Source organism: Choloepus didactylus, chromosome 1 (genome assembly GCF_015220235.1).
Source record: "Choloepus didactylus isolate mChoDid1 chromosome 1, mChoDid1.pri, whole genome shotgun sequence".
NCBI lineage: Eukaryota > Metazoa > Chordata > Mammalia > Pilosa > Megalonychidae > Choloepus > Choloepus didactylus.
Genome location: NC_051307.1, coordinates 98,358,442 through 98,381,195, shown reverse-complemented (window position 1 = coordinate 98,381,195; position 22,754 = coordinate 98,358,442). Strand labels below are relative to the sequence as shown.

General features: G+C 38.1%; 1 protein-coding gene across 4 annotated transcripts in view; it reads right to left on the bottom strand.

The window, feature by feature from the left end:
• ATP13A5 (ATPase 13A5) overlaps window positions 1-22,754 on the bottom strand; it is a 131,458-nt gene that overhangs the window by 69,356 nt on the left and 39,348 nt on the right. For 3 of the 4 annotated variants that reach the window (XM_037838149.1, XM_037838159.1, XM_037838178.1), the window contains exons 6-7: window positions 11,513-11,582; window positions 8,838-8,972 (exon numbers count right to left, since the gene is read on the bottom strand). In XM_037838149.1, coding sequence (XP_037694077.1) covers window positions 8,838-8,972; window positions 11,513-11,582 — 205 coding nt within the window. The remainder of the gene's footprint in view (window positions 1-8,837; window positions 8,973-11,512; window positions 11,583-22,754) is intronic. The other variant, XM_037838169.1, reaches the window with a different exon arrangement.

Below are 22,754 nucleotides of genomic sequence, written 5' to 3'. Positions count from 1 at the left end.
CAGAAGGCTCTCTCTCATTAGAACATCAATGATTTCATTGTACTTTTTAAAATCAGGGCAATATAAAAAGCTTGAGTATGCTTCTTTTGGCAAGGCTGCTTAAATATAATCATAGATATGTCCCAAAATATGTAGGCTTATGAGGGGTTGTCTAAAAAAAAAAAAAAAAAAAAAACTACCTTACATGTTGGGTCAGATCAGCTTTTATTATCACATACTAGGTGCTAATAATATGAGTGTTTGTCCTCTGATTTTATTTTTCTTTTTAAAGCAATCTTTTGTAATAAGTGTCATCAAGTCTGAGGTTCCCATATTAATCACTGTTTTCAACAAAAGAATTAGGGGTTCTATTAAGATGCAGAAACTGCATGCTTATATTACATTAAGTTGATATACATATATAATCCAGATGAATTTAAAAATAAATATTAAGGAAATTAAAAATAGAAAAACCTTATGAAATACCTAGCTTTGGAAAGGGGCACCTTCTTAAGCAAATAGGAAACCCAGTGTTTTCATTTTCCAGGCTGCTCAAGCAAATCCCATGCAAAAGGATGGCTTAAATAATGGGAATTTAATGGCTCATGGTTTTGAAACTAGGAAAAATGTCCAAATCAAGGCATCATCAAGGTGATGCTTTCTCTGTGAAGACTGTGGCATTCTGGGGCTGTCTGCAGGCAATCCTTGGTCCTTAGCTTGTCACATGGCAAGGCACATGGCACCATCTCCTGGTCTCTTCGTACTCTTCAGGGTTCCATTGATGTTCAGATTCTGGCTACTCCCTCTGTGGCTTTCCCTCTGTCTGTCTGAATTTCATTCTGCTTATAAAGGACTCCAGTAATAAAATTAAGACCCATCCTGATTGGGTTGGGCCACACTTTAACTAAAGTAACCTCATCAAAAAGTCCTGCTTACAATGGGTTCACACCCACAGGAATGGATTGAGTTTAAGAATATGTTTTTGGGGTACATACAGCTCCAAGCCATCAGGTTCCAATCTCTGGGCCCCAAAAGACATGTTCTTTCTATATGCAAAATGAATTTATTCCATCACAACATCCCAAAAGCCTTAAGGCATTTCAGTAACAATGCTAAGTACAATGTCTCATCAAAATTGGTTATGGGTGTGGTCTGTCCTGGGGCAAAATTCCCCTGTCTGTGAAACTGTGAAATCTAGAAAGCAATTTATCTGCTTCCAATGTACAAGGGAGGAACAAGCATAGGATAGATACCCCATTCTAACAGGGAGAAATTGGAAGGGAAAACAGGGGTCTCAGGTCTCTAACAATTCTGAAACCCAGCAGGGCAAACTCCATTAGATTTCAAGGTCTGAGAGTCATCTATGGTCTGATGCTCTGTCCTCTGGATCTGATAGAGCAGCAGCTCCACCCCTTCAAAGTGCTTGGACAGTGTCTATGCTCTCCCAGAACACTGGAGTAAAGGCTCCACCATCTCCAAGAATAGAGATGGTAGCCAGTCTCTCTGCAAACCCAGGGACACAGGCCCCATCCTCTCCAAGCATGAGGATGACAGCTAGGATCTACATAAATGCTGGGACATAGGCCTTACCCTCTCTGAGTATTGGGATGGCTGCACTGTCCCTGAATGATGGGGTGGAAGGCCTGCCCCCTCCAAGCACAGGGGTAGACCTGCATGTCACACATGGGTGGATCTGCTCTTTTGGCCCAAAGAGATCTCTACAAAACAGAACATGGCTTCCATGGTCTGGAAGAAGTTATTCTTGATGTTCTTCTTCCTTCAATGTGTCCCTTCTCTGTCCTTTTCAGTCCAGTCTGGCAGTGGTTCCATTCATACAAATCTTGCAAAAAAACTTGTTGGCTTTGCATATAATTCACAGAGATCCAAACCATTAGACAGAAGGATTTTCCACAGATCCTTCGTGGGTAACTGAATTTCCAGTCCTGGCTTCCATGGATATTACTGATGTTGCCATGTTCAGCTAAACCCTCACATGGAGTCCTATTCTCTGGGGACTCGTTTTCTGGAAGCTCAGAGAGGTTCCTGATAGAGCCACCTCTGTCCCCAGTCTCAGAGCACACTATCTGGATAGGCTCAGAATTTTCCAAACCATCAATTTCTGGTTTCTTTGTTTCCAAGAGTTGATTTCTCAGTTAATCCCTTTCCTCTCTCATTTCACTATAAACTGCAAGGAGAAACCAGGCTACACCTTCCACACTGAGCTTGGAAATCTCAGCTAAATAGCCAAGTTCATCTCTTTCACATTCTACCCTCCATCCATCATCAGAGCTCAATTTCACCAAGTTCTCTGCACTTTAAAACAAGGATCGCCTTTCCTCCAGTTTCCAATAACACATTCATCATTTCCTTCTAAGGCCTCATCTCACATATATTTAGCATCCATATTTCTACCAACAGACTTTTCAAAACAATCCAAGCTTTTTCTATCAAGTGCCTTACAATTCTTCCAGTCTCTACCCATGACCCAATTTTAAGGCTGTTTACACATTTTTTGATAGTTAGAGAAGTAACACCCTACTCTTGTTACCAAAATCTGTTTCAGGTTCCTAGGCTTCCCAAGCAAATAAATGCAATGGTATAGCTTCAACACTGAGAATTTAACAGCTCACAGTTTTGAGGTTAGAAAAAAAGCCCAAATCAAGGCATCATCAAGATGATGCTTTCTCTCTAAAGAGAGGGCTGGCTGCTGGTGATCCTTGGTGCTTCGCTTGTCACATGGCAAGGCACATGGCAGCATCTCTTGATCTCTCCCTTCTCTTCCAGGTTACTTTGATGTTCAGCTTCTGGCTGCTCCCTTTGTGACTTTCTCTCCATCTGGATTTCTTTCACATATAAAGGACTCCAGTAATAAGATAAAGGCCCACCCTGATTGGGTTGGGTCACACCTTAACTGAAGTAACCTCATCAAAAGGTCATACTAACAGTGGGTTCATAGCCACAGGAATGGATTGAGTTTAAGAACATGTTTTTCTGGGGTACATACAGCTCCAAACCACCACACACAGAAGCCATACATGAAAAGATAAGTATGTTTAAATGTAGACTTTTCTAATGTCTGATACTGTTAAAAGTCAAGGTTAAGAGACAAATGATAGACTATAAAATAAAATGTTTTCTCATATATGATGGATATAAATAGGTAGTTATTAGAAAAGAAAAATGAGAATCTCTAGTAAATATTAAAAAGATTCCTAATCTCACTGATTATCAGGGAATTATAAATTAAAACAGCAATGATACACAATTTTTAAAAACTTATCCTGTTGTAAAAAATTTAAATATCAATATTTAACACCCAATGCTGGTGAGGATCTGGTGAAATGGGTACTTTCATATGTTGCTGATGGGAGAAAATATAAAGCAGCATCTTTTAATATTCAAAATATACAGATCCTTTGATTCAGCAATCTGGCTTTTGATTGCTATGCTAAAAAAAATGGAAGCATCAATATGTAAGGACACACCTATACTGTAACTATATTTAAGACAACAGTGTACAGGGTGGAAAAAATTGGGAATAAAATCCCCTAATATCATTAATAAATTTATTCAACCTTAAATTATTATATACCGTGGATATCATATCATTATTTTAAAAATGATTTAGAATTATTTATTTACCTGAGGGATGACTATGATGTATATATAGTAAAGTGAATAACACAAGCTCCAGATTCAAGTTTATAGTAAGATCCTATTTTAGTAAAACGGATTGATAAATATGTAAATAAATCCCCACATAAACGTGTATGTGCTCCTAATAGAGCAGAAATAATGAATTATATGTTCAGCTGATTATGACATGAATAAATAAATACTAGTTTTTGTGACTTTGTTCTTTGAATTTATGCTTTTGTGGATTCCCCTGTAACAATAGCACTTAAGCCTTTAGAATGCTTAACAATCATATTAAGAAACTCTTAAAACATGCGGATTCTTATTATTGCCCCAGACATTTTGATTCAATAGATCAAAGGCTCAAGAATCTGCATTTTAAAACAAGCATCTCAGGTAATTCTTTTGCTGCAGCAATGCTGTTTAGAGTATAGAATTAAACCCAATGTTTCTGCAACCCTTCCCCTGACTCTCACACAGGAATTTCTATGGCATTTCTTTTGGGTTTCCTTAAAGAAAGGTATACTTGAATTCCAAGTGAAGAAATAGACATCGTAATGGAATTCTAAGAGAAAGACTGAAATTTATTGTAAATATGTAGATGGGAAATGTGTAGGAAAAATACAGTATTTAAGTCAGCAGAAACAGTCGAAACATTCTAGGGAGGACAGCACATTAAACAGTAAGATTACATTTATTTGGGACTCATTTGATTGCAAGTTATAGAAATTTGTCAAGCTGACCTAAGCAGAAGACGGGAATTTATGAAGATGCGGGGATGTCTTCAGAAACCTAAGGTGGAAGTGCAGCCAGGTCCCCTGAGGTCTCCAAATAGGAACAGGAAATGCTCTGAGGAACAAGTTAATCAGTCTATCTCTGCAGCATTGCATATTGCTCACCTCTGCTTCTCGTTGTATATTTTGTTCATTCTTTTGCTCTCTTTCTCTGCAGTTTTTTTCTGTTTGCCTATGAACAGGGATCAAGGACAGCCACCGGTCCCAGCTATTCATCATTGCCCAGGTCATGTGCCTAACAGAGGATGATCGGCATCTTCAAGTCCTTATTCCAGAATCCCAGGCAAAAAGATATATTTGCATCACCCCAGTTGATGGATTGGCTTCTAGTAGGTGAGGTGCCCCCTGCTCCAACTAACTGTGCCACATGGCACAAACCTAGCTTCAGACTGCCACATCTGTGAGGGCACTAGGTTCTCAGAGGAGTAGGGGTGGAGCACTCATCTCAGAATGTGTCTACTTCATTCCAGACATGACAGGGAATAGGAAGCTGGAGAAAGTAACCTGAGTTCCTGGGTCCAGCCCCTTGTAAAGTCCTCTACACTTCAGGCCCTTGGATTTCATAAGCTACTGGTATATATATTTCATATCTCTTTTATGATTAAGGTAGTTTAAATAGGTTTCTCTTATTTATACCCATTCTGACTGAGTAGTTTATCTGGCTAGTCAAGCCAACAACTAATAGGGTCCTAATAGGAATGAACTCCAGCCTATAAAACATGCTTCCAGATTTCTGGTGGTCAGAGAGTTTCTTATTAGTTTTTTTTTTTTTTTTTTAAACATTTTCTAGGATTCCTTTTCATTCCTATTGGCAATGGGCCAAATGACAGACTCCTATAAAGGCAGGACTAGAGAACCAGAGTTCAACCCCCATCATTTACAGGTAAGTAAACCACGGCCCAGGGAAGGAAAGGGAGTCTCAGAGTCAGGTAATGAGTCAGCAGCAGTTTGGAGTCCTGTCCAGAGCTACAGCTCCTCCCTTCAATCTCTGAATCCCCGACCATCTTTCCACCACCCACTTCCCTACCCCCAGAAATAATAATCAAAACAGCAACAGCCATGATCACCACTACTATTTGGTAAGTGCCTACTATGTGCCAGGTACATTAGTATTTCAAATTCATTGTTTCATTTCATTCTTTCAACTATAATGTTGGACACACACACACACATTTGTACTGTATATACACATATACATAGATGCATATATATAACAGATGAGGAAGCTGATTATTAAAGCATTAAATAACCCAAGTAGAAGATTTGAGTCTTTAAACTTTGACTAGATGAGGTCTTCCCATCAAAGATTCTCATAGTTCTCTCTGTATTTCTCTTCAGAACACCTCCATGGTTTGTAATTATACATTGGGGTGCTTGTGTGATAGACGTCTTCTTAATAGAATGAGGCCCACAGGGAAAAAGAATATATTCACTGGTGTTTAATATAAGCCAGAGAGCATATGAGTGGCTTGCAAGTATTTTTGGTGCCTTGAGCACAGTATGCATTCAATAAACATTTATTAAATGAATGTTTGTCAGTCTGATTCAAAGTTCAAGTTTTTAATTAACTACCATACTATGCTGATTATCTGGAAGCAATGTTAATATGAATATAGTTAAATAAATTTTGAGAAATCTACTTTATGGAATATTGTGAAAACATTTTAATAATGCTATGAAGACAAGACAGCAACAGAGAAAAGTGTTCATGTTATGTCATGTTAATATATTATAGCCACAGTTTTTCCCTCTATGTTTCCAAATTTTAAAAATATGGCTAATCTAATCACATTAATATAATTTTATAATTATAAAATAAAATTCTTAGAGGTGAATTTCCTGAGGGAAAACAGCCAAAAAAGTGGCAGAAAGATGATTTTAAAGTAAATATTTGAATTCTGAGGCTTATGTTCTCAGTTTGCTTACTGTCAACTAAGCAGATATCATATGGAGACCATATTAAAAGGCAAACATAGGAATTAAAGTATTAAATTAGATAGTCTATTAAAACAAAGATTTTTCAAACACCAGAGTCTAGAAATTCCATTTGGGGGCTTCACATCACCCAACTTTATCAAATGACAAAGGTAAAAGTTTGGGACACTATCTGTTTCCTGGTATGACTGGAAAGAATGCGTCAGATCCTTTATGATCCTGGTTCCTATTTTAATGCTTGGAGGTCATAAGAAGAGCCAGCTCTTTTCCCTCTGATCTGGCAGCCAAATCAAATGAGTTGCCACCTTCAAAAGAAGGCTGCTGGCCACTGTTAGTTTTTATGTTAATGATCTAAATTAGTTCGTGTAGAAACATTTTATAATATACTTCAGATCAGACACTCGTGGAAAAAAAAAAAGAAAAGAAAATTAAGCCCTTCTAGTCCTCCCTCTCTTGCCCAAAATATCTGCAAACATTTAAACTTTCATTTTAGGTCCTGTTGTCTAATGCTTTAATACATAGTGTGTTTCTTTAATTTCTCTTCAAACACTTTATAACTCAAAAGTTGCAGCATATAAAACCAGACAAAAAGCCAATAGTAGAACTAATATTTGTTGAATGACTGAAACATAGTAGCAATGAAAGGTCTTTTTTGGTGAGACGTCTGCCTTACTGACATGCGCCCAGATTATACTCTGTCGACAATCTTACAGACTTCATTGGCTGAGAGTGACACCGCTAGAATTCATCTGTCATCTCGTGTTGATATTTGATTTTCATCCCCAGCCATGGTGGTGCCTTGGAAGCAGCTTTATGCCAAGGAAGCATTGCACAGAAAGTAGAATTTCATCTGATGAGCAGCCCTGACTCTGTCATAAACCCACTTGACGACCTTGGACAATCTCCCTGTGTCTTAGCTTCCTCTGCTCTAGGGGAAGGATGAGGCTTGAGACTGGATGGCTTCAATATTTCAACAGAGTTGACAGGCTGACACAGGACCATCACTCTCAGTGCCTAATAAGCTAATTCTACAGGACAAGTTTCCAAAAATATACAACAAATACAATGAGGCATCCTTTTGGAGTTGCTTCATGATTTAGTCTAATGAATCTAAGCAAAGTAGTAGAGCATTTTTTAGAAAGATGTGGGGAACTGCGACTTAAAGGAGCTGAGAAATTAGAGATAGTATTCAGGTAAATTTTATTTCAGAATGTGCTCTTATATCATTTAGAAGAATGATAAAAGAGAAAGATTTAAATGGACATAAAATGAATCATGATGTCAGAAGAGAGAGAAAGATTATGGACAACGAACTTATTATAATCAGTGAGAAGGATTTGTATTATAAAAGAGCCTAGGAATTAGCAGAACTGCTTAAGATGGGCTTTAGGGGGAAAGGGAACTATGAAGCTCTGAAAAACCATGCTCCAAACAAGACTGTGCTCCAATGAAAAAGAGATGGAGAATCCAGCAAAAACTAAATTGGAGCCTGGAATGGGGAGAACACTTAGGAACAAGGGAAAATAGAGTGTCTTCAACATGAAGGAACGTGGATCAAAGTACTGAATTAAAAGAGCTCAAGGAAGGTTTGGAGGCAAATGAGAGCACATGGGCTCTGCCATCTTCTGCCTCCTGCTGGCACAGCCAGGGTCCTTTGGGGGCTATTGATATAGAACTGGTAAAAAGTGGATTTCTTTTTCCACCTGAAATCATGGACTCTGAAGAAAATGTGTGGCCAAGACTGCTGTGGCCATTTTTGCCACCATAGGGAGAGTCACTGCCTGGTTATGAAGACCACACAATGAAACACTGCTTCTCAAAAGATAATTTCTAGAAAACTGATCAATGCTTGGATGGTGTGGCAATGTCAAATGCTATAAACATTTCTAAATGCTTACTCTTAAGTTCTATAGGACTTATTTCATCACAGACAGACAACAGACAGTTTTCAGACCAATACCAGTCAACAGACCACACTTTGAGTAACACTGCAGTAAGGTAGTGTTAAGAGATAAAGAGGGAAAGATTCCTAATGATTGTTTGAATATCTGGATCCAGCCATGCCACAGTGAAAACATCCCTGAATTTTGCTATATGAATTGCTTAATTTAGCTCAAGTTAGGCTCTGTCACTCCAATTGCATGAGTCTTGACTAATACACATGGCCAGGATGTTACCCCTCCATTCTCCTAAAACCATGGCTGACACTCTTAATCCATCACAAGATTCTTTCCCACTATATCCAGACACAACCTCAAGTTCCTTCCAAACACTGTATTCAAGGCAGACTTTTGGTCAATAACGAGAATTTCAAAGACATTGAAATCTACCTGGTATTCCAGAAACCCTCCTCCTGAGATCCCACATGTAGTTAAGTCCTTGTTTTTTGCTTTGATACATGACTTAAGTCTGACAAAGCCACTCCTTGATGTCAGTGGAAATTCTTGTTCAGCCAGAAGCTAAAAAGAATCCAGTTATGATTTCAGCTCTTACCTGTCGCAGATCATATACAGTTAAGACGATGGAGATAACAGACAAGATGATGATGGCCACAGAGTATTCTATGTAACCTTGAGACAGCCACAAAGTTAGAGTAAAGGCTTGGAACACATAGAATGGATTTAATACCTGTAAGTACAAAAACAGCATTTGGTTCACTCTCATGGATCTTAGTAGCAGTCAAGATGATGTAATTCTTTATAGAATGTCAGTGATATTTTCCCATTTTTTTAAACAATAGAAAATAACTCAATATTTAAGAATTTCCCTTAGAACTTCATTAACTTGGTAGAGACAATGTCAAGCCCAGAGAATGAGGTATGGTGGAAGCAAATTTATTGTAAGCTCTCAAAGCCATGCCCACATATGGATCATTCTTATTTATTTCAAATTTTCAAAAAACCTTTTACCAATAACAAATATCCAACAATTTACCTTTTAAAATGGAGTTACCCATTATGGAGGAGAAACATGATTCAGTCTCTTTTTGAAACCAACTTCAGTTTTGAGCAATATTATTGCAGACTTCTTTTTGCACGTTAGCACATGCTGCAGATTTAGTCAAGTTGTGTGATGAAAACTGGAGACTGTACTTTCATCCAGGTCATTTAAAAATAACATATTCTTTCTGTCACAGGTCTTAGCAAGATCTTCTGAGAATCAGCTGGATCAGCATGACCCTTCCCTTGAGCAAGGAGAGACACTGAAGAGAAATGTCTTACCCAAGACTGCATTGAAAGCCATGGGCAGGATGTATTCCCCGCCCTGAGGCTTGTCACTCATGCATGCATTTTTTTTTTTTTTTTTGGTCTCTTGAGAATATCTTCAACTTTTTCTATTCCCTCAATTTTCCCCATTTTGGTCCTGCTGACTCCACTATTAATAATTATAGACGAGAGGGCAAACCTGAGGGAGCTAAATAACTGTTACGTGATGTACCTGCATAGCATGAATTAAAGAGTCCATCTGAACAAAGCAATGATTCTTTTCTTGAGGAAGTGCCCTTTATAATTATGAAGTATATGAAATATTGGCTAAAACCAATGCCATTCCTTTCTTAACTCAACTTTCTGTAATTTTCTAGTGTATTAAATGAAATTCAATTTTAATTCTAAAAAATGAACTGACATCTGGTTAATAAGCCAATAAGCTGCATCGCAAGGGTTTCTTAAAATTTTGAGTATATTTTGTACATTAAAAAAGCTTTTCTTCCTTAATGTTTCTTCTTATTTCCATTCTAACATGCTTTACTAACAAATTACAGTTCTTCTGTTTGCTTGGCTTAAAATGCTTTAATTGTAGATTATGCAGTAATGATAATATGATTTTGAATTTATATAAACCCAGTGGAAAATTGGTTAAATACTTCTTACAGAAGGAAAAACACCATCATAATTTATTTAGCTTCTTTATTCAAGATTCTTTTGAAACTAAATGCAAAGAAAGGCATAGTTTTACTTATTTATTTATTTATTTATTTGTTACTCTACTAAAGGCCTAGCAAATAGATGTTTGAAAAATACCAGCACAACTCTCCACATAGACCAAATTGACATCTGGGAGAGGATCTGGCAAATTGAAAATGTGCTTGAATAAGAAGCTTAAACAGCACCAAGCCTAATGCTCCACACGCTGAGAAATAAACAATAGATTAGAAATTTTTTAACATTAAAAATATATGATCATGCTCAAAAACAAAATGACCATCTTTATGGATTAGAAATAGACTAGAAACATGCAGCATTAACTGAGAATGGGCACAACAAGCTTAGTGCATTCCAGATAAGGATTAGACAGTGGCAGCTAGGAGTTTAATTCTAGGGGGAATGGAGATAGGGGACAAAATGGCAGGGGATAGAAACTAGGCTTACTGTGCAAAACAGGGGTGACTATGGGCTTTTCCTCCCCAGGGAAGAGGCTGAGAAATGTCATAACCAGTGGCTGAGTGGCCAAGGGTGGGGTGGGAGAGAAGAGAGTCCATGGGACAACTGTGAACAGGGGATCCCAGGTGGGCCAGTTAGAGGTAAACACAGAGCCACCAAGGAGGGAGAGTGAGCACAGGGAGAAAGGGAAAAAGAGAGAGAAAAATGTCCCACTTAAAGTGAAATTACAACAGAAAAAAAATTCAAAGCATGCAAAGAAACAATCGTTAAAAAACAAGAACACTAATAAAGGAAGGAGTCACTCCCAAGAAATGGAAATAATAGAGCAATATGAAAAAGACTAAAATAACTATGTTAGAAATCCTCAAAGAGAACACAGAAGTAATAACATTGCCCCCCTCCCCCAAAAAACTTAAGAAAACAAAACAGAACAAACAGAAGACTGTGAAACAGCAATCTGTCCCTCACAGTGGAAAGGAATTTTAAAGTGGATTTGAATTTAAAACAAGTGGTTATTGAAAGAGATCAGTTAGAAATCCTGGAACAATATATATATATATATATATACATATTCATTGAAATATATATATTCATTGAAATAAAATTTAAAACCTCAATAGACAGGAAAAACATAAAGCCAAAGAGGGAGTAACAAAAGGAAGTTGCATGAAACACAGATTTCATTCACATCAAAGTATCCATGTGCTGCTTTAGATTCCCCTGAGTACTAAGAATAAGAAGGAGAAAAAATTATTATTTTTTTTCAAAAAGAAAACAGTTAGTTACCTGTTTAACAAGCAGCTTCCAAATGGGTTGGATTTCAACCTCGATGGCATTGGGTCCACACACCAATCGTCTGTAAAGATCGGGCATCCATTAGTGTCACATCTACAAGCTCACTGATTAGTGAGTTCAGACCAAACTAAGCAGAAGTCATTTCTCCACACTTTAGGGATTTTGTGGCTTCAGTTTAAAAAAAGTAATGTGAAAATAAATTTAAAACATAATCCTAAACTACTAATATGTTTTTTAAGTGAAAGTCATTCTATGTTGAACAAATTGTTCTGGTGAAAAGAATATCTTAAGTATAGTACAATCCAAATGAAGTTAGTAAGGCATTTTGAGTTGGATTATTTTTTTAAAAATAATTTGTTTATCCTCTAAGAGCAGCTAAAGAGACACGGACATGAAGATGTTCCTAGACTTCTCAGGTATTCTAGGTTGCTCTTGATGTTAGAGATCATCTCTACCTTGTTTGGGTAACTCCAGCACCGAGGACAGGCCCACTGTAGACTAACTGAATGAATGAACCCAAAAATGGAAAACGGTAACTGATCTGGTTGACTAAGGCATGGTAAATCCGTATATATATATATCACCATAAGAAGCTTTCATGTTGGAATAGTGTTTTACAATTTTCTTACAAAAAGAATCTCTCATTTCATGCTTACAATAGTGGAAAGGGCTAATAGTCCCATTTTACCAATGGGAAAAACTATTTAGAGTGGTCAAATGTTTTGCCAAAGGTGCAGATATCTAAAATTAATCATGATAATATAATTTTAAGCACAGATGACTGTTCCAGAAACTGAATTTAGCCTTTTATATATATCATTTCCTTTAAACATCACATTGTCCCTATGGAATTTCATATTATCATCTCTATTGTAGGGAAAACTGAAGTTCAGATAAACTAACTTTCCCAGCCTAGAAAAGAGGCAGAGTCAGGTTTTGTAGCCTGGTCTCCATGACTTTAGCTCACAACACTGACTCTGTAGGTACTAATGGTGAGAATCTGCATAATGAACCTTTGTTCTAACTCAGGTATAACAGAGTTGAGCTCAAGTTCATCTGGCTTCTAAACCCCTGCTTTTCCAAGTAAAATTACCACTTGCAGGGGCAGAGGAGACTCACATCAAGGTCTTCTGACTCCACCATGAAAATGCTGAGGCTTAGAGAGATTGGAGAGGAGAGAGGTCAAATAGCATGTCCTTTGATTTGGTTTCACACTGGGAAGGGGACCTGAGTCAATCCATGGGGATGCTCAGGATTCCTTTCCAGAACCCATGGAAGTAGCCTGCTCTTGGCCAAGTGTCAGAACTTTTCAGGACCCCAGACATGGTCCTCTCTCTGTGCTTGGAATGCCCTTCTGACATTCCTCATTTTGTAAACCCACACTCAGCATTCAAGGGCCAAATCTGACACTCAAGTCTAGTGGTTAAAAAATTTCAGATTATACTGACCAGGGTTTGAAGCTAGCTAAGCCTTTGCATTAGCTGTTCCCTCTACCTGGAATCCACATCTCCCATTTCTTTGCACAGCTTATTCTGTCATTTCATTCAGGTCTCTGTTCAAACAGCACCTCCTTGTTGAAGCTTTCCCTAAAAATTCTATCTAAGATAAATACCCTAGCTACAACCTGAGTCTCTTTACCTCCTCACCCTACCTTATTTTTCTTTATAGTAACAACCTAAAATTATTCCTTACATTTTTATATGTTAATAAGCATAAAAACAATAGTATGCATCCTCCACTGTAATACAAGTTTCGAAAGGGCACTAAGGTATCCTAATTGCCTAAAACAGGGCCTAGAACATATAATGCATCAATAATTATTTGTTGAATGAATGAATAAATGAACGAAAGGGTGAACTTCAATTCTCTCATCTGTAAAATGGGGTTGATAATACCTGTCTAATAAGACTGCAACCAGGATCATAGGAGATAATTATGCAATCTATATGCCCCCATGCCTGGTACACGACAAGTTCTCAATAAATTGCTACTATCTTGGAAGTCTTCCCTACTCTCTCAAGAATAGTTAACTGCATTTTTCTTTCCTCCAGTAGCCCTTCCTTTCTTAATACAGCACATCATTCATTGAATTGTAACACGTATTTATAGGTCTTTCTCCTTGAGTTTTCTAGACCCTCTAGAAAGGCAAGGCTGGAGCTTTTCAATTGTGTTTTTCTACCATCTGGGGGTACGGTGTCTGACACAGAGACTGTTCCCTAAATATCGGAATGAATTAATGGAGACCCTTGTGACACATTTCTAGAACCCTCTCTTTTGACAACTACATCAGCATACAGGTGGTGAGAAGTGAGTTTAAGATGTGAGCCAGGGGTCCAGCTGTGCTTTCAGCTTTCCATGTTTGGTGTGATGGTTTCTGATATTGCTGTTAAGAGAGAGGTGCTTGGATCCCACGAGCACTGGGATCCAGTCAATCAATACTTGCATGCAGATCACCCCACCTAATGCTCATCTGGGTCATGTTTGAATCACAGCCTGGCACATGCCACACTGTTTTATCCTTTCTACCATCTCTTGCCAAAAGGTATTGCGTGCTTTGGTAAAATGAACCTCGTCTCAATCTCAGTGCCAGCCAGGTCACATGAGGAAAGTTCCAAGGAACAAGGGAGAATATATGCCATGATTTTAAAAATCTGAAGAGCTGTCAGGAAAAAAGAGGTCCTGAAATAGTTCCAGGTGGACTCACAGAACTGAACAGACTGAATAAAATGAAGTCGACTTGTCTAATACTCAGAAATATTCCCCAGCATATTCAGAAATATTCACCAACAATAATGGAATAGCCACTTTGGAGGTGGAAGGTCCCTCCCAGAAGAGATTGAACAGTTTCTCTACAGGGTAGTTGTAGAGGGAATTTCTGTATTGGTGATGGGCTGAATTTAAGAGAACACTGAGGTTTCCTCCAGCCCTGAGATAATAATGATATTAGGAGATCTACTGGAATATATTTATATCTGAGAAGCCAAACGTGAATGATTAGGAATATCTTTGTTTGTGGGTGGTACAGATCCCTGTTCAATTTGGTTATTTGTTCAATCATTCATTTTTTTCAAGTTATTCATCAAATAAATACTGGTAATAAGTTGTATGCTAGGCACTTTGGGTTCCAAAAGATGATTGGAATGGGGTTTTCAAGGTGGCAGAAGGATCACAGGTAGCTTTTTCAAATTAAACATCACCATGCTGCTGCTCAACCACTGCTTCTATTCTGATAAGCCTCCAAAATGGTCTCTGATGGAGAGAGAGACATAGTTTTCCAAATAATTGGGCCAAACCAAGGGATTCTGGCATGACCCACTTATAGGGATTTTGCAGTTTTCAGGGAGCAGACATGTAAAGTTTAGAAAAAATTCCTGGTAATTTTGCTGGCCAACCCATCACCCCATATCACTCCTGCCTCAAAAACAGAGGGAGATATGGGGCAAGATGGCAGCATAGGGAGGTGTGGAATTTAGTTAGTCCTCTAGAGAAACTAGTAAATAACCAGGAACAATTAGCAAATAGTCTGGAACAACTGCTGGGGGACATCCATGACTGTCCACACATCATACACCAGTCTGGAATGGGTGGAATGGCTGAGATCATCACATAGAACTGTAAGTAAAGCTACCCAAACTGTGGAGCTGGTACCCCTTCCCTCCTGGCCACAGCAGGCTGAATTGGAACTCTCTCTGTGGGAAAAAGAAGCAATTTACTAGGTGCAAGGGAAAAATAACTCAACCAAGCTCCAATTATGGTTTTCTTAACAAATCTGGACAACTGAATACAAGCTATGAGCACAGATAAACCTGGAGCAAGCAGGAAAGGAAACCTGAGGTCTTTCCTGGGAGAGAGGAGCTTGTAAAATGGCAAAATAAATAAATAAAAACAGAGGCTTTTGGAGATGGGTGAGCGCAGAATATTGGAAAATGGCTGTGTCCCAAGAAAAGTGGCACATAGACCAGGTACCAACTCTGGCCAGTGAAACTGGGGGGCTGGAGACTGGCTTTGAAAGGGGGATTTCTTTCTTTTTTCTTTTTTTTTCCTCTGTCTAGATAGCTCATTAGAGATAGCAGCAGGCATTTTCAGTTGTCAGCACTGACCCAAGTAAGGGTGAAGTTAAGATTGTTAGAGAGACAAAGGATGAAGCAAATGAGAGAATTTCCTAAAGGGCATATCTTCCCTAAGAAAATGGGGGGGGGGCAGGGCAGCACCCAGTTCAAGTGTCGGCCCTCCCTTAGAGAATTCAGACCCCAAGGCCTGGAGGGAATGGGAACAGAAACAACTTAAGCTTAGCTTCTAACACCTTGGCCTCTGGCTGGGACAGGGTCTGCTGGAATTAAAGGTATAGCACCTCCTTACACCAGTGGGGAACTGTGGGCTGACAAGCACCACCTGTTGGGCAGGATAGGAAAACACAGAGACTAGAGGCCTCACAGGAAAGTCAGAAAACCTTCTGAGTTGCATCCTCAGGGAAACCTGATACTGATTACACCCTCCTCCTGAGACCTGGGCCTGTCTGGTGTGACAAATATGAATAGGGTAATCAAGGAAACCAGCTGCCTAGAAAACAAAAAATTATGAGTCACACTAGGAAAAATGAAGATATGGCCCAGTCAAAGGAACAAACTAACACTTCAAATGAGATACAGGAGTTGAAACAACTAATTAAATATGTTCAAACAAATCTTCTAAACCAAATCAACAAGCTGAAGAAAAATGTGGCAAAAGTGATTAAGGATATAAAGAAGACACTGAGTGACCATAAAGAAGAATTTGTAAACTTGAAAAGCAAATGGCAGAACTTATGGGAATGAGAGGCACAAAAGTTGAGATGAAAAACCCAATGGAGACATACAACAGCAGATTTGAAGAAGCAGAAGAAAGGACTCTATGAACTGGAGGGCAGGACATTTGAAATCCTACACACAAAGGAACAGAAGGGAAAAGAATGGAAAAATATGAGCAGCATCTCAGGGAATTGAAGGACGACATGAAGTGCATGAATATATGTGTCATTAGTGTCCTAGAAGGAGAAGAGAAGGGAAAAGGGGCAGAAACAACAATGGAGGAAATAATCAATGAAAATTTCCCATCACTTATAAAAGACATAAAATTACAGATCCAAGAAGCACAGCATGCCCCAAACAGAATGGATCCAAATAGATCTACTTCAATATACTTAATAATCAGATTATCAAATGTCAAAGACAAAGAGAGAATTCTGAAAGCAGCAAGAGAAAAGCAATTCATCACGTACAAGGGCACCTCAATAAGACTATGTGTGGATTTCTCAGTAGAAACCATGGAGGAGAGAAGGCAGTGGTATGGTATATTTAAGATACTGAAAGAAAAGAACAGCCAGCCCAGAATTCTATATTTGACAAAACTGTCCTTCAAAAATAAGGGAGAATTTAAAATATTTTCAGACAAACAGACACTGAGAGAGTTTGTGAACAAGATACCAGGTCTACAAGAAATACTAAGCGCTACAGGCAAATAGGAAAAGAGAGAAGAGAGAGGTTCAGAGAAAAGTGCAGAAATGAAGACTATCAGTAAGGATAAAGAGAGAGAGAGAAAAAAAAAGAAAAATAAAATAAGGTATGACATATAAAATCCAAAGGATAAAATGTAGGCAGTAGACATTATGTTGAGTGAAATTAGCCAGAAACAAAAGCACAAATACTGTATGGTTTCATTAATATGAACTAACATTAATAAGCAAAGCTTGAAAGTTAAAGTTGAGAACACAGGTTATCAGGCAATAGAAAGTGGTAGAGATCAGGCATCTGATGCTGAAGGAGTATAGAATGTTTAACAGGATTGATTGCATAGATCCAGAAATAGATAGCACAATATTGTGTGATGGTAGCATAATATTGTAAGTACTCTGAACAAAGATGAGTATGTGTATGGGTGAAAGGGGAAGGTGAGGGGCATATATGATACCAGAAAGAAAAATAAAAGATCAAGACTGGGATTGTATAACTTAGTTAAACCTAGAGTGGTCATTAAGTGTACTAATCGCAAGACTATTTTTACATGAGGGAGAATAAATGAATGTCAACACTGCAAGGTGTTGAAAACTGGATGGTATAGGAGAAACAATACAATCAATGCAAACTAGAGTCTATAGTTAACAGTAACATTGCAATGTGCTTCCACTAATTGTAATAAAAGCAATATACCAAAGCTAAATGTCTATAAGAGGGGAATATAAGGGAGTGGTATGGATTCTTGGTGATGTTTTTGTTGCATGATCTTTACATTGTATTCTTGTTTTTATTTTGTTTTATTATTTTCTTCTATCTTTTTTTTTATTCTTCATTTTTTTGTCTCCTCTTCTTCTTTCGCTGCGGAAGAAATGGAAATGTCCTCATGTGGACTGTGGTGGTAAATGCATAACTATGTGATTGTACCAGGAATCATTGATTGTTTTCTTAAGATGGATTGTATGGTGTGTGAATAAAACTGTTTAAAAAATAAACAGAGTGATATGGGTGCTAGAGACAATGTAGAGAGGGGTATACCTATTCACTGTTGGTGGGGAAGTAGATAGGTGCAGCCCATCTGGAGGGTCATGTGGTATTTCCACAGGAAGCTAAGTATGGAGTTGCCATATGGTTCTGCAATCCTGTTATTGGTTGTGTACTTGAGGAACTGAGAGTGGGGACATGAGTGGGCATTTGCACACTGGTGCCTATGGCAGCCATATTCATGATTTGCAATGGATGGAGGTGACCTAATGGTACATTGACTGATAAAAGGAGTGGTGAACTGTGGTGTATACATACAATGGAATATTGAGAGTGGCAAGAAGGAATGAAGTTGAGGTATGCAACTAGATGAACAGATCTTGAGGACAGTAGGTTGAATGAAATAAGCCAGAAATGAAAAGACAAACATTATAACACCTCACTAATATGGACTAACAATAATATGCAAACTCTGAGAATTGAAACTAGGAGCATGGGTTATTAGGGGAAAGCTTATGTAAAGGTTCCTAGATTGTAAGCTCTTACAGCAGTCACATACATTCATGAGTATTAACAGTTATTTCTAAATTCTGAGATGTTGAACTGTTTGTGTGTGACCTGGTTGGTCCCTGGAGCTTCGGGGGTCTGTGAGGTGCCTGGGGCTTGGAGCCAGAGTTCATCAGCTGTGAGTGTTGGCATTGCCCCATGCAGCAAACATTAAAGAGGCTGTAAAGGAATTCGGACTTCCTTTGGAGCTATGAATGAAATGGACTTGGTTGAGATTGGGGTAGATCAGACCAAAGGGTAGAGGATGATATTAACTGTGTTAAAACTTCAGCTTCTGTTTGGGCTTATTTGGTGCAAAATCTGTATTTTCTGTAGCACACTACATAATTTAACTTTTATGGTCAGTTTACTCAAACACCATAGTTACATGGAACCTTGAATAGGGAGTGAGATCCGGTTGGTTTGTACAGGTTAGTGTGAAGCCCCGATACATCCCAGGGTAATTTGGGCAGAGAATAAAAAGTATTTGCAAAGCCCTTGAGGGACTGGGGGAAAATGTGGAAATATTAAACTTCCCCACCTGGGGAATCCCTGATATTCTCACAAGCATTGGGGAATACCAGTTTAGTAGGCCGAACCCTCAGTCTTGGGGTTTGCCCTTATAAAGCTTGTTACTACAGAGGAGAGCCTAAGCCTACTTATAATTGTGCCTGAGACTCACCCCCCAGAGAACCTCCTTTGTTGCTCAGATGTGGCCTCCCTCTCTAAACTCACTGCCCGCACCCCTACAAAGGACATGACTCCCAGGGGTATAAATCTCTCTGGCAACATGGGACATGAATGACTCTGGGGATAAGCTTGGACCTGGCATCATAGGATTGAGAATGCCTTCTTGACCAAAAGGGGGAAAAGAAATGAAACAAAATAAAGTTTCAGTGGCTGAGAGATTTCAAATGAAGTTGAGAAGTCATTCTGGAGGTAACTCATGCATTAAATAGACATCCCTTTTTAGATTTTACTTTATTATAATAGCTAGAAGGAAATATCTGAAACCCTTGAACTGCAATTCAGTATCCTTGATTCTTGAAGACGAACCTATAGCTATATAGCTTATATAGTGTAACCGTGTGATTGTGAAAACATTATGAATTACACTTCCTTTACCCAGTGTATAGACAAATGAGTAGAAATATGGAGAAAAAAAGTAAATGAATATGGGGGGGGAGGATGGATATTTTGGGTGTTTTTATTTTTATTTTTATTTTTTGGAGTAATGAAATGTTCAAAAATTGTGTGAAAAATGCACAACTATATGATGATACTGTAAACAATTGTTGTATACTTTCAAAAGAATGAGCAAAGCCCCTTCTCCACTCTCTCCTCTGACCACTCCTTCTGTGCTTCTTCCAGAAGAGCTGATCTGATCTGTGAGTATTTATGATTGGGCTGTCTTCTAGGGGTGGAGCTTTTTAAAAAGATTTCAAAAGATTATGGTATATAAGCATACTTTCTTTTCTGACTTTTGCTCCCCCACACCTAAGGAGTGAGAGAGTAGGATCTCACAGCACCCTCAATTTCTCTCTTACTCCTGCCTCCTTCTCCCTTCTTTCTCTCCAGTTGTTCACTTCTCTAGGGACAGCTTTGCCAGCTTGGGAGCTGGGCATTGATAGCTAACCTACTCTCCCTTATCACCTGTCAATCAGATTCCTTTTCTCTGGTGCTGGCAAGCATGCCTTTTTTTCCTCAGTGGTGTGGGAAATGCTCAGAATTCTGTTTGGCCCTTTAGTGATACACTGGAGCCAATTCTGAGCATCTCTTTCCAGCTCAATGTTCAGTGATGTCATATCAATAGCTTGAAATCAGCCACTATAAACATTGGCAAACTACAAATCTCAAAGCTGTTTTTCTTCCAAAGAGCTGGATTACCAGCAAAGTGATTATTCTGGAACTAACCTCTGTTATAAGTTGCCTGCTACTCTCCGCTGCCAGGAGCAGGGTGGGCTGAGTGAAAAGAAGTTTAAGAGACATTCAACTTAAAAACTGTCCAAATAGAAAGATTACTTGGATGATGGGAATGAGGTAGCTGTTTTTTAAATTGGGCCCTATTTTCATAAGATAAGAGAAGTACCTCAAGTGTCTAGGGACAGATACTAAGATGAAAAGTTGAGTTCTGTTCATGGGTGAAGAAAGCTAAGAGCTTGTAACCTCCTGGAACATTTTACATGCTTGCTTCCCAACAGACTTCTGATCGTTTCTCTACTGGGCAAAGTTCTCTCTTCTGATGTTCTGATTTGATTTTTGCTACTGCAAAGTGAGAGTTATATAAACCTGTTCATTTTCCCTCTTTACCTGGCTGCTGGTAAAACCAGAAAAGTTTGTGTTCAGACTCCATAACTTTTCATATCAGAATTACTAACAGAAATTTTTTATATCCCCCTTTATTTATTTTTCATATTATGCCCTTGCTTTTATTGCAAGTAAACTCAAACCCATTTGGGAAATTATAAGATATCACCCAATCAATCAATCATATTTAATAAAGTGGACTTTGTTCTTCCACTCTAAAAATGGGGAGAAAAAATTAGAGGAAAAAACACTCTCTATTCTACCTACTCTCTTCTCCCAGTAAACTTCTCTGAGTAAACAAGTCCATAAAATAAAATATGCTTAAATTTATAAGTAGATTATCTCCTCTTTTCTTTGTGCTTGGGAAAGTACTCTTTTTGTCTTATTAGATTGTCAGCTTCTTTTTTGTGTGGAACAGATTTAAGGTTAATTATGTATGATGTATATTAAAGCTTGGCCCTTGATAAATAAGGACATGCATGAGGTAGCTACATGGATGGAAAATCTTTGCCATGTAAATGGTTTCCTAGGCAGGGTATATCTATATATATAAACTAGATTTTTTAAATGCCCTAGATTAATCCTTTAAGTGTTCTGTGCTTAAGTCTATTAAAGCAATATGTTTTTAATGACTGAAAACTTCTGTATTCCAATGTATTGAGCATTATATTTGAAATCTTATATAATGATGCCATTTATAAGGCATTCTGCAGTGTAGTCATAATCTAGATGCCTGCTTCATTTTTCATAATGTTCAGGCAAAAGGAAAACTGAAAAACATAAACAGATTAGCAATTCTTAAACTTGGTATGCACATTGGGCATTGCTTGCTAAAAATGCAGTTACTTCCCTTACTATCACCCTTTGCTAATAACTACTAAAGCAGAATTCTAGGGGTGCAGTCCAATACTCTATATTTCGAGCTACCAGAATGCATCTTAAGCTTGAGAATTGTTGTTTCTTGCTGATAGCAAAGAAGTTAGGCACGTAATGTTCCTAAAAATAGGCAGGAAACAAAGGTTATCACTAAGCCTCTGGGGGACCAGATGGCTTCATGGGTGAATTTTACAATTATTCCAGGAAGAATTAATACCAATCCTGTTCAAAGTCTTGAAAGAAAATTGAAGAGGAAGAACAATCACTAACTCATTCTATGAGGCCAACATCACCCTAATACTAGATAAAGATACTACAAGAAAAGAAAATTACAGACCAATTTATCTTATGACTATAGATGCAAAAATCCTCAATTTGCAAATTGAATCCAACAGCACATTAAAAGAATTATACACCATGAACAGGTGTTTTATCCCCCAGGTATGCAAGGGTGGTTCAATATAAGAAAGTCAATTAATGTAATACACCACATTAACAAAATGAAGGGAAAACACTGCATGATCATCTCATTTGATGCAAAACGGCATTTGACAAAACCCAACATCCTTTTCTTGATAAAAACACTTAGAAAAACAGGAATAGAAGGAAATATCCTCAACATGATAAAGGGCCTATATGAAAAACCCGCAGCTAGCATCATACTCAATGGTGAAAGATTCAAAGCTTTCTAAGATCTGGAGCAAGACAAGGATGCCCACTGTCACCACTGTTATTCAACATTGTACTGGAAGTTCTAGCCAGAGCAATTAGACAAGAAAAAGAAATAAAAGGCCTTCAAATTGGAAAGGAAGAATTAAAGCTTTCACTACTTGCAGTTGGCATGATCCTGTATATGGAAGGTCCTGAAAAACCGTAACAAAGCTAACCAGAACTAATAAATGACTTCAGCAAAGAGGCAGTGTACAAGATCAACAGGTAAAAACCAGTAGTGTTTCTATACACAAGCAATGAGCAATCTAAGGAGGAAATCAAGAAAAAAGTTCCATTTACAATAGCAAATAAAAGAATGA